The sequence below is a fragment of the Globicephala melas genome, chromosome X (genome assembly GCF_963455315.2).
Source record: "Globicephala melas chromosome X, mGloMel1.2, whole genome shotgun sequence".
Lineage (NCBI taxonomy): Eukaryota > Metazoa > Chordata > Mammalia > Artiodactyla > Delphinidae > Globicephala > Globicephala melas.
The window spans coordinates 80,839,962-80,852,577 of NC_083335.1; the positions used below are offsets into that span (position 1 = coordinate 80,839,962).

Here is a 12,616-nt window from a genome sequence, read left to right on the forward strand (position 1 = left end):
TATTCTAGGTCTTTTCCTTCTTTTGTGTTTCTTGCCTAGAGAAGTTCCTTTAGCATTTGTTGTAAAGCTGGTTTGGTGGTGCTGAACTCTCTCAGATTTTGCTTGTCCATAAAGTTTTTAATTTCTCCATCAAATCTGAATGAGATCCTTGCTGGGTAGAGTAATCGTGGTTGTAGGTTTTTCTCTTTCATCACTTTCAGTATGTCCTGCCACTCCCTTCTGGCTTGCAGAGTTTCTGCTGAAAGATCAGCTGTTAACCTTATGGGCATTCCCTTGTGTGTTATTTTTCCCTTGCTACTTTTAATATGCTTTCTTTGTATTTAATTTTTGACAGTGTGATTAATATGTGTCTTCGCATATTTCTCCTTGGGTTTATCCTGTATGGGACTTTCTGTGCTTCCTGGACTTGATTAACTATTTCCTTTCCCATATTAGGGAAGTTTTCAACTATAATCTATTGAAATATTTTCTCAGTCCCTTTCTTTTTCTCTTCTTCTTCTGGAACCCCTATAATTCGAATGTTGGTGCATTTAATGTTGTCCCAGAGGTCTCTGAGACTGTCCTCAGTTCTTTTCATTCTTTTTTCTTTATTCTGCTCTGCAGTAGTTATTTCCACTATTTTATCTTCCAGGTCACTTATCCGTTCTTCTGCCTCAGTTATTCTGCTATTGATCCCATCTAGAGTATTTTTCTTTTCATTTATTGTGTTGTTCATCATTGTTTGTTTCATCTTTAGTTCTTCTAGGTCCTTGTTAAATGTTTCTTGCATTTTGTCTATTCTGTTTCCAAGATTTTGGATCATCTTTACTGTCATTATTCTGAATTCTTTTTCAGGTAGACTGCCTATTTCCTCTTCATTTGTTAGGTCTGGTGCGTTTTTTATCTTGCTCCTTCATCTGCTGTGTGTTTTTCTATCTTCTCATTTTGCTTATCTTACTGTGTTTGGGGTCTCCTTTTCAGGCTGCACGTTTGTAGTTCCCGCTGTTTTTGTTGTCTGTCCCCAGTGGCTAAGGTTGTTCAGTGGGTTTTGTTGGCTTCCTGGTGGAGGGGAGAAGTGCCTGTGTTCTGGTGGGTGACACTGGATCTTGTCTCTCTGGTGGGCAGGTCCACGTCTGGTGGTGTGTTTTGGGGTGTCTGTGGCCTTATTATGATTTTAGGCAGCCTCTCTGCTAATGGGTGGTGTTGTGTTCCTGTTTTGCTAGTTGTTTGGCATAGGGTGTCCAGCACTGTAGCTTGCTGGTCGTTGAGTGAAGCTGGGTTCTGGTGTTGAGCAGGAGATCTCTGGGAGATTTTCGCCTTTTGATATTATGTGAAGCTGCGTGGTCTGTTGTTGACCAGTGTCCTGAAGTTGGCTCTCCCACCTCAGAGGCACAGCACTGACTCCTGGCTGCAGCACCAAGAGCCTTTCATCCACATGGCTCAGAATAAAAGGGGGAAAAAGTAGAGAGAAAGAATTAGTAGAAGTAGGAAGAAAGAAAGAAAGAAAGGTAGGAAAGAAGAAAGAAGAAAAGAAGGAAAGAAGGAAAGGAGGAAAGAAAGAAAGGAAGGAGCGAGGGATGGAGGGAGGGACAGATGGTGGGAGGAAGGAAGGAAGGAAGAAAGGAGGGAAGGAAGGAAAAAAGAAAGAATGAAGGAAATAAATTAAAATAAAATAGAGTAAAATATAATAAAGTTATTAAATTAAAAAATAATTATTAAGAAAAAAACTTAAAAAAAAACGGACGGATGGAACCTTAGGACAAATGGTGGAAGCAAATCTATACAGACAAAATCTCATACAGAAGCATACATGTACACACTCACAAAAAGAGGAAATGGGGAAGAAATCATAAATCTTGCTCTCAAGGTCCACCTCCTCAATTTGGGATGATTCGTTGTCTAAAGGAGGGAAGGAAGTAAAGAAAGAAAGAAGATAAAGTAAAATAATATAGAGTTATTAAAATTAATTATTAAGAAAGAAAAAAAATTAAAGAAAAACCAAACACAAAAAATGGACGGATAGAACCCTAGGACAAATGGTGGAAGCAAAGCTATACAGACAAAATCTCACACAGAAGGATACACATACACACTCACAAAAAGAGTAAAAGGGGAAAAAAATCATAAATCTTGCTCTCAAAGTACACCTCCTCAATTTGGGATGATTGGTTGTCTATTCAGGTATTCCACAGATGCAGGGTGCATCAAGTTGATGGTCGAGCTTTAATCCGCTGCTCCTGAGGCTGCTGGGAGAGATTTCCCTTTCTCTTCTTTGTTCTCACAGCTCCCAGGGGTTCAGCTTTGGATTTGGCCCCGCCTCTGCGTGTAGGTCGCCAGAGGGCGTCTGTTTTTCGCTCAGACAGGACGGGGTTAAAGGAGCCGCTGATTCGGGGGCTCTGGCTCACTCAGGCCGGGGGGAGGGAGGGGCCCGGAGTGTGGGGCGGGCCTGCAGCGGCAGAGGCCAGCATGACGTTGCACCAGTCTGAGGCGCGCCGTGCGTTCGCCCGGGGAAGTTGTCCCTGGATCCCGGGAACCCGGCAGTGGCGGGCCGCACAGTCTCCTGGGAAGGGAGGTGTAGATAGTGACCTGTGCTCGAACACAGGCTTCTTGGCGGCGGCAGCAGCAGGCTTAGCGTCTCCTGCCCATCTCTGGGGTCCGCGCCTTTAGCCGTGGCTCGCTCCCGTCTCTGGAGCTCCTTTAAGCAGCGCTCTTAATCCCCTCTCCTCGTGCACCAGGAAACAAAGAGGGAAGAAAAAGTCTCTTGCCTCTTCGGCAGCTCCAGAGCTTTACCCGGACTCCCTCCCAGCTAGCTGTGGTGCAGTAGCCTCCTTCAGGCTGTGTTCATGCCGCCAGCCCCAGTCCTCTCCCTGTGCTCTGACCGAAGCCGAGCCTCAGCTCACAACCCCGCCCGCCCTGGCGGGTGAGCAGACAAGCCTCTCAGGCTGGTGAGTGCCGGTCGGCACCGATCCTCTGTGCGGAAATCTCTCCGCTTTGCTCTCCGCACCCCTGTTGCTGCGCTCTCCTCCGCGTCTCCGAAGCTCCCCACCACCGCCACCTGCAGTCTCCGCCCGCAAAAGGGCTTCCTTGTGTGTGGAAACCTTTCCGCATTCAGCTCCCTCCCACTGGTGCAGTTCCCATTCCTATTCTTTTGTGTTTGTTTTTTCTTTTTTTCTTTTGCCCTACCCAGGTACGTGGGGAGTTTCTTGCCTTTTGGGAGGTCTGAGATCTTCTGCCAGCATTCAGTAGGTGTTCTAGGAGTTGTTCCACGTGTAGATGTATTTCTGGTGTATCTGTGGGGAGGAAGGTGATCTCCGCGTCTTACTCTTCTGCCATCTTCCCCTCCACCTCGGGAAACTTTCTTATTGTTTTGATATTTTACTTTTTCTCACTTTGAGATACTGTTTTTCTTTTCCAGCAAGGGAATTTTTACTTACTATTTATTATTTATTTTTCCAGTTTTATTGAGATGTAGTTGACATATAACAATGTAGAAGTTTAAGGTATGCAACATAATGATTTGAGATATATATATAGTGAAATGATTATCACAAAAGTTTAGTTAACATCAAAGATATTGTTTTTCAAGGCATTGATTTATTATGTAGGTAGGTTTGTAACATAGTTATGAAATGTAACAACTGCTGCATTTTGCTGTATGAGAGGAGTCAAAGTAACTACCTAACAAAGAATATCAATGATTATATAGGTACTGAGAAAAGAATTGACAGGTGAAAATAGATACATACATATAATAAAATAAAGCACTCAGGGCTTCCCTGGTGGCTCAGTGGTTGATAGTCCGCCTGCCGATGCAGGGGACATGGGTTCGTGCCCCGGTTCGGGAAGATCCCACATGCCGTGGAGCGGCTGGGCCCGTGAGCCATGGCCGCTGGGCCTGCGCATCCGGAGCCTGTGCTCTGCAGCGGGAGAGGCCACAACAGTGAGGGGCCTGGGTACCGCAAAAAAATAAAAATAAAAAAATAAATAAAGCACTCATTTGAGTGTTGTTAGAAGTGTGCAAGAGAATTTCTAGACTTTAATTTGGAACTTGATCTTCCATTTTAGGACCGGAAATTAACCAAAGCTGAGCAGCAAAGGTTCAAGGAAGAAGCAGAGATGTTAAAGGGTCTCCAGCATCCCAATATAGTTCGATTCTATGATTCCTGGGAGTCTATACTAAAAGGAAAGAAATGTATTGTATTAGTGACTGAACTTATGACATCAGGAACCTTAAAGACGTAAGTTGACCCTGAAAGTGCCAATGGAGTTTTATTTGGAAATAATTTTCAGGATTCGCAAAAGTTGTTTGTAAAGTAACACTACTTGATTAAAGAATTTGTAGAATCTGAATCTAGTGACTATGTTTCAGGGCAGGTTAAAAAATTTTGATGTTAATGAAGTTTGTTAGAAAATACAATGTTGAGAAATTAATATTTGTGGGATATCATAGAATTTTAGAATTAGAAATCATTATAGAGATAATATAATGCCATTTTGTAGAAGATGATGAAAGGTTGGGGACGTGGCCAGATTCACATATCTAGTGAGCAGTACTATGTAATTATAGTCTATTGTTTTGTTTCTGAATACAGTATTTCATTTGATGGTATAACCACTTATTTGTGGTTATTAAATGTGCGAGGTACTTTTTCTGTTTCCTAGCATCTTTGCACTAAAATTTTACATAGTTAAACCCTCTGATGACTCTATTTAAGCCGTTATTAGGAGGTAGAGAGGACTTTGTTTTCAAAATTTTGATGCCATTCCACAAAAGGTCACTCTGATTGGAATGATTCTTGTTTTGAATTAAAAATGCTAAACTTAGTAGGATATCTTCTCTAAGAATGAGGCTTTAGATTTAATAATTTTTTGTCATAACAGACAATAGAAGATAACTCAGTGATGGCAATCATAATATATATAGTATCAGCTAGCTTACATGATTTACCCTAATGTGCTCATACAGTAAGCTAGGTATGTTTGTTTACATGTGGTTTTTGTTTCTTTGTGTAGGTACTTAAAACGATTTAAAGTCATGAAACCAAAGGTCTTAAGGAGCTGGTGCAGGCAAATTTTAAAGGGGTTGCAGTTCTTGCACACTAGGACTCCTCCTATTATTCACCGGGATCTGAAGTGTGACAATATTTTCATCACGGGACCCACTGGATCTGTGAAGATTGGTGATCTAGGACTAGCCACCTTAATGCGCACATCATTTGCTAAAAGTGTCATTGGTGATTAACGTTTTATAGTTTGTTGGTTGCGTAAAGACAGATCTTTTAAATTGTATATGTCTAGAACGGGGATCAGCAAACCACAGCCTATGGGCCAAATTTGGCTTCACTGCCTATTTTTGTAAATAAAGTTTTGTTGGAACACAGCCACACACACTCATTTACATATTGTCTATGGTTGCTTTTTCACTACAGTGTCAGAGTTAATTAGTTGTGATAGAGCCCATGTGGACTACAAAGCATGAAATATTTATTTTTGGCCCTTTACAGAGAAATTTGCTGGCCCCTGGTCTAGAATGTGAATTTGCTTTGAAATATCTATTATATATTGACTGATTTTAGAGACATCGCAGTGTATTTCTTTTGTGATGTATTTAATATTATTGAAAGGTTCTGAGGACTTAAGAAATAGGATTTACTACTTCAGAAAAATTTAAATAACTAAAAACAAGGATAGAAATAAAAACAGATTTTGGTAATCATTACCTAATTTTGAACATTGCAAATTGTACTTCATCAGTATGGAAAGTTAAAGAAATTAAGTTAAGGAATTATATGTGTATATATATGTATATTATATGTATAAATATATATATATATGTGCTTTTAGGGAACAGAACTTAACTCAGATAATCCTTATGGCAAAGGGAATGTGATCTTGGTGGATACAGTTTTTTTTTTTTTTTGGTCACACTGCGTGGCTTGTGGGATCTTAGTTCCATGACCAGGGACTGAACCCCAGCCCTTGACAGTGAGAGCACAGAGTCCTAACCACTGGACCGCCAGGGAATTCTCTATATTTTTCTTTCTTTTAAAAAAAAATGTGGTTGTGGTATTTTGTAGGCACTCCTGAGTTTATGGCCCCAGAGATGTATGAAGAGCACTACGATGAATCTGTGGACGTCTATGCTTTTGGAATGTGTATGCTAGAAATGGCTACTTCGGAGTACCCTTATTCTGAGTGCCAGAATGCAGCTCAAATATACCGTAAAGTAACTAGTGTAGGTATAACTTTATTCTTTTTACTTCACAAATTGCCACATTTCATGATAAAGTAAACTTAGAAGTTGACTTAGTCAAACATAATTTTGGTGTAAAGCAACTGTATTCCAATAAAAATTAATTTTAAAAAACCTAATTTGGGGGCTTCCCTGGTGGCTCAGTGGTTAAGAATCTGCCTGCCAATGCAGGGGACACGGGTTCAATCCCTGGCCCGGGAAGATCTCACATGCCACGGAGCAACTAAGCTCGTGCACCACAACTACTGAGCCTGCGCTCTAGAGCCCGCATGCCACAACTACTGAAGCCCGTGTGCCTAGAGCCTATGCTCCACAACAAGAGAAGCCACTGCAATGAGAAGCCCGCGCACCGCAATGAAGAGTAGCCCCTGCTCACCGCAACTAGAGAAAGCCCACGCACAGCAACGAAGACCCAGCACAACCAAAAATAAAAACAGAAAAACCAAATTAAAACAAACAAACAAAAAACCTAATTTTGGTTTAGTTCTGTATAACAGTGCTAAATTTAACATAATTTTAATGAAACAAGCTTTAGATTTATGCTATATACCTATACTCAAATGGGGTCATATAAAATGCTCTGTATTAGTATCTTTGGGGAAAATGTACAGGTATATCATCTATATCCATTTGTTTGTAAAGAATTTTTAGGTATTTATTAGATGGATCTTATTTTCCAAAGCTACATAATAAAGATTGGCTAAATGGTTTTGAAGATTTCTTCTGGTTCTAGAAGCCTGATTATGAAGTGGCATTCAATGGATACAGTATTTGGTTCCCTGCTATGAGTAATTTTTTGCATTAGAAACTACAAGGAATGCAAAGATGAGTAAGAAGTGTTTGCTACCTACAAAGAGCTTACATTTTTAGTAGAGCAGTAATATAAACTCACAAATAACTATAAAAATAAGAGAATAGGAGTATAGTAAGGGAGGTAGAAGCAAAGTGTTAAGATTGTTGAAAATAGGTCCTTTCATATCCAGTTGGGTGGCTCAAGGTAGGCCACAAAAGAGATTGTTAGAGTGTTTCAGGTAACATACTAATAGGTACCATTTTTAAGTACATAATATATGCCACATGGTTTTATCTTTATATTCCTACAAGATGGCACTGTCTTCAGTTTAGAAATGATGAGACTGAGAATCAGAGGTTGTGACCTGCCCAAGTTCACACAGCTACTAGTAATGGTGGATTTTGACCTCAAGTCTGACTTCAGAGGTTTGTTTAGGGAGACAATAAGAAATCCAGAATTCTATATGACAAATGACCTAGTTTCTCCAACAAATCAATTTCCTGAAAGAAAAAAGGGGAAGGGACTGTTACAGAATACAAGAGACTTAAAGTAGTGATGAGCTGGTAAATGTTTAACAACTGATTCTCTGAAAAAGAAAAAGCACTGATTTCTAGCATTTGCTAATTTCCTTGGTGTAAGTGCTCCCACCATGACTGATTTCAAGTCACCAATGTGACCTCACTTGAATGCAGGGTTAAGAAAGGGTGCAGAGTGGCACTCATATAGTATTTCCACCATACGGATACAAAAGATGTAAACAACTGCAAGAGCATAAATAATAGTAAAATGTAGTAAAACAATCAAGGAATTGTGTTTTCAGTATTTATTACCTTGGCTCTTAATATAATTTATTTAATCGTAAGTTTATATAATTTAAATTTTATAAATGGATGTATTTAATAATCAGCTTGCACAATTCCTGAAAATGTAATAGTTGGCCCTTGTGAGCTGGTATGAGCCGGTTCCATTGCACCATACATGTAATGTATGGACCTTGTTTGGCTCCTGATTTGAACAGACCAATTTGTAAGAACACCTCATTTAGACAATTTGGAAAATTTGAGTATGGATTGGGTTTTAGATGATATTAAGCACTTATTGATAATTATTTTAGGTGGGATGATGACATGATATCTGTTAGAGATAGAAACTGGAGACTTTATGGGTGAAATGACATGGTGCCTAGTATTTGCTTTAAAATATTCCAGGATAAAAGTGATGTGGGAGTAGATAGCTGAAACGAGGTTAAGGAATGATGCTTGTTGTTGAAATTGGTGATGATTACATGGGACTTCTACTTTTGAGTATGTTTGAAAATTTCTATAATAAACAGCTGAGAAAAAGAAATGGGACTAGAATGCCCTTTTAGTTTGGGCCCATATATTGTACGACCACAAATAGAAGAGTCTGTACTTGATTTTTTAAGTTGCAGCTCCCCAATTATTTTCACCTAGGAGCAGAGAAAGGCAGTAATTATCCAGGGCTGGGGAATGGGTAAGAGATCAGTGGAAAGGTCAAAGAGGGCTTTTTCTATAAGTAGAATAAAAAATTCCATTTTTTGTATGGTGATTTTATTCTTTTATATTCAGGTCACAAAAATGCCATATCACAATTCAGATTTCCATCTCTACTAAAGCTTCTTGAATTTGAGGCCCAAATTAACTCCTAATCTCACCAGATTTATCTAGGATATGGTACTTGGCTTTCTGATTCTGTATTCTGTGAGGTAGTGTGAAGACCCAGAACTAGATCTTAGATTGCCTCATTCCATGATAATTTTTCTATTATACCTTTCTGCTTATAGCTTAATTTTGAATTTTCTATTAAATGATGGCAATGTTCTTGTATTATTTTTTAAATCTAAAACCCATAAATTAAGGGTAACAGAATGTAAAATAAGTACATTTAGGCAGCTAACAGTTATTATAAGAACATTTTGAATTATCTGGACCTCATTAATTTGATATTAAATTCCTAGAACCTGATAATTAGCTTGAGGTTCTCTCAATATTTTGGTATTGTTTAAGGATAAACATAATATAGATTTCTCAAAAGTTTATATATATATAACAATATATATATTTTATATATATGTTTACTGATTGCTCATTGTGTCTAGCCATTCTAGAAGACTTTGAAACATTGATTTGAAATGTTTGCGATAGAGAAGCCCTTATTTGGAATTTCTAAAAGTGTTTTTTAATAACTGACTTTTCTGATTTCAAAAAAATACTTGTTTATTATATTTTACTAATTGGGGTTATACTGTATGTACATTTTGGGATCCTGTTTTTTTCCTACTTAATGTTGCAGCATGAGAATTCTCCACATTATTAATTACTATGAGAACATGTTTAGTTTCCGTGTATTAGCATATGCATATATATGTATATCACATAATTTATGTAATATTACCTCTGTTATTAGAGATTTAGATCATTTACAATTTTTCACTGTTTTTTGTAGAGCTATGACAAAATCCTTGTCAAAAAGTTGTTAAACTTATACTGTGTGTATATATCTCATTTAAAATTTGAATATGGTTTAGTGGTAAAAAAATCATTATTTTAGTAATGATGTTGGCTTCGGCTTTCAGTTGCTTGATTTGTGACTAGAAACTGTTTTTCTTCTTCCAGGGTATAAAACCAGCCAGTTTCAATAAAGTCACTGATCCTGAAGTGAAAGAAATCATCGAGGGATGTATTCGTCAAAATAAATCTGAAAGGTGGGTGCATATGTAGTGAAATGACATGACTGATGGATGAATTTTTCTCTTATCTTGAGCTGGGTCTTTTTCTGATCTTTGAATCATGCTGGGTATGACTTTTCAGTGGAATCCAAACCATACTGACTAGAGTGAAGTGTATCAGTGCATCTTGTTTGCCATTTTAAACTGATATCATGTGCTGAATTTTCCTTGAACCGAAATTTGGGTTGTGTTTGTCTGTGTGTGTTGTGACAAGATCATCTTCAGCCATCAGTTTAACAGTCAGTGGGACCCCCTCCCAGGTTAACTTGCTTCTAACAGTTGGTAGATAGTAGAGAGTTTCCTGCATTGTCACCTTCACATAAGTACTTAAATGGTTTTTTATGATAGTTTAAGAAAAAATTTAACCATCAATTCACCAGATGTTTTTTATTTGTCCATAATGTCCTGTGTCATGATAACGATAATGCTGATAGGGCTATTTTTGTTCAAGAAATAGTATTCTAGATTTATTTGTATCACAATTTCTATTTTTCTTATGGACAATTCCTTTTAGTTTTAGCTTTTCCCTTTAATTTGAGCTTTGGACAGTTACTGACTCAAATTGCTCGGTTAGTATTTTGATTTTTACCTCCTTATTGATTATGATTAATAAGGTGATAGATCCTTTATAGAAATTATTTCCACCAGCATTTCACTGACTGTCTCCCATTTTTATTAGTTATCTATCTAAGTTTAGTGTTGCATATCTGAAAATATAAAAAGTCACTAAGATAAAACCTGTTTAATTATAGCTTTATTACACAACATTCTTGGTGTTTGTGCCAACAGGCTATATCTATATATCTCTATATTTTAATTATGGTAAAATATAAATAACCTAAGAGTCACCATTTTAATCATTTTAAAATGTACAATTCAGTGACATTATGCACATTCACATTGTTGTACAACCATCACCACTATTTCCAGAACTTTCTCATCATCCCAAACAGAAACTCTGTGCCCATTAAACAGTAACTCCCCACTCCCTTTCCCGTCAACCCCTGCCAACCTCTATTCTACTTTGTCTCTACTTCTATGTAGGTACCTCATATAAGTAGAATCATAAAATATTTTTCCTTTTGCGTCTGGCTTATTTCACATAGCATAGTGTTTAAACGTTGATCCATGTTATAGCATGTATCAGAATTTCCTTTGTTTTTACAGTTGAATACTATTCCTTTGTGTGTGCGTGTGTGTGTGTGTATACACACACACACACACCACATTTTGTTTATCCATTCATCTGTTAATGGACACTTTGGTTATTTCTGCCTCTTGGCTATTGTGAATAATGCGGCATGAACATTGGTGAACAAGTATCTTCTTGAGTCTGCTTTTAATTCTTTTTGGTATATACCTAGGAGTAGAATTACTGAATCATACGGTAATAATATATTTAATTTTTTGAAGAACCACTATATTTTTTCCATAGAGACTGCATCATTTTGCATTCCTTCCAGCAATGTGTGATGGTTCCAATTTCTCAGCGTCCTCCCTAACACTTATTTTCCATTTTTTGTTAATAGGCATCCTAATGGGTATAAAGTGGTATCTTATTGTGGTTTTGATTTGCATTTCCCTAAGGACTAATAACGTTGAGTATCTTTCCATGTGCTTATTGGCCATTTGTATATCTTCTTTGGAGAAATGTCTATTCAAGTCCTTTGCCTTTTTTAAAAATTGAGTTGTTTATTTTGTTGTTGTCGTTTTTGAGTTGTAGTAATTTAGGCATGCTTTTTTTTAAGCTATGCTAAAACTACTGTGTTGAAGTAGCCATTTTAGTTTGGTTTCTGATTGTTGTTTGTACAGCATTTTAATTATGATCTATTACCAAAGAACACTGGAATATTCAAAAGGATTTATGGCACATTAGTGTTTTGGAAAGAGCACAGGCTTCCACAGCAGAATAAGACTCAAATCTGGACTCACACTTAGCCAGTGTGATCTTGAGAAACTTACTTTAGCTGTTCCTCAAAATAGGTATTATTTTGATAGTTAAAAAGATAATTGGGCTTCCCTGGTGGTGCAGTGGTTGGGAGTCCTCCTGCCGATGCAGGGAACACGGGTTTGTGCCCCGGTCCGGGAAGATCCCACATGCCGCGGAGCGGCTGGGCCCGTGAGCCATGGCCACTGAGCCTGCGCGTCCGGAGCCTGTGCTCCACAACGGGAGAGGCCACAACAGTGAGAGGCCCGCATACCGCAAAAAAAAAAAAAAAAAAAAAAAAAAAGTTAATGAATGCATATAAAATACCTAACAGAGTAATAAGTATTTAATGAATGATATTGTCTGCTGCTATTGCAGTGGTTATTCCTTAGTAAAAATATCTAGGCAAAACTTTCATTTAGAAGCAGAGTGCTTAACTTGGTTGTACCTTCTTAAACACATCTCACCTTAGCCTTAAGACTAATTAGTCTGAGCAAGCTTGTTTTTTATAAAACTGTCTTAGTTAATGTTTGTCTCTTGATCACTAAAAATGTAGAAGGTTGAAAATCCTCAACTTACAGGATACCATGCTGTCAATGTGCTTTGTCTGTTTTAAATAGTGCAGGATGGGCTTTCTACATACAAACTATGGAATACATCAGTTATAGCTCTCACTGGCCTGTAATATAGATAGATATTATTTATCTATTTTAGAAGTTGGTCAAAGAAAAGGAAATTAACTCTCCCAGCTTATAAAAGAATCTTTTGAACCTCTGTGCTTGTTTCTCTTCAGAGATGGTTAATCCCTAATATTAGACTAGAGTTGTATCCATTATATGTATACTTTGGCCTAGGATACTGGACTTAAATACTTTAAGAAAACCGTGTGACTTTACTGAACTGAATTAGCTTCAC

General features: G+C 37.8%; 1 protein-coding gene across 1 annotated transcript in view; it reads left to right on the forward strand.

Annotated features, from left to right (window-relative positions):
* WNK3 (WNK lysine deficient protein kinase 3) overlaps window positions 1–12,616 on the forward strand; it is a 185,167-nt gene that overhangs the window by 59,357 nt on the left and 113,194 nt on the right. The window contains exons 3-6 of the mRNA XM_060291809.1: window positions 4,045–4,217; window positions 4,993–5,213; window positions 6,057–6,214; window positions 9,662–9,750. Of these exons, the coding sequence (XP_060147792.1) occupies window positions 4,045–4,217; window positions 4,993–5,213; window positions 6,057–6,214; window positions 9,662–9,750 (641 nt within the window). The remainder of the gene's footprint in view (window positions 1–4,044; window positions 4,218–4,992; window positions 5,214–6,056; window positions 6,215–9,661; window positions 9,751–12,616) is intronic.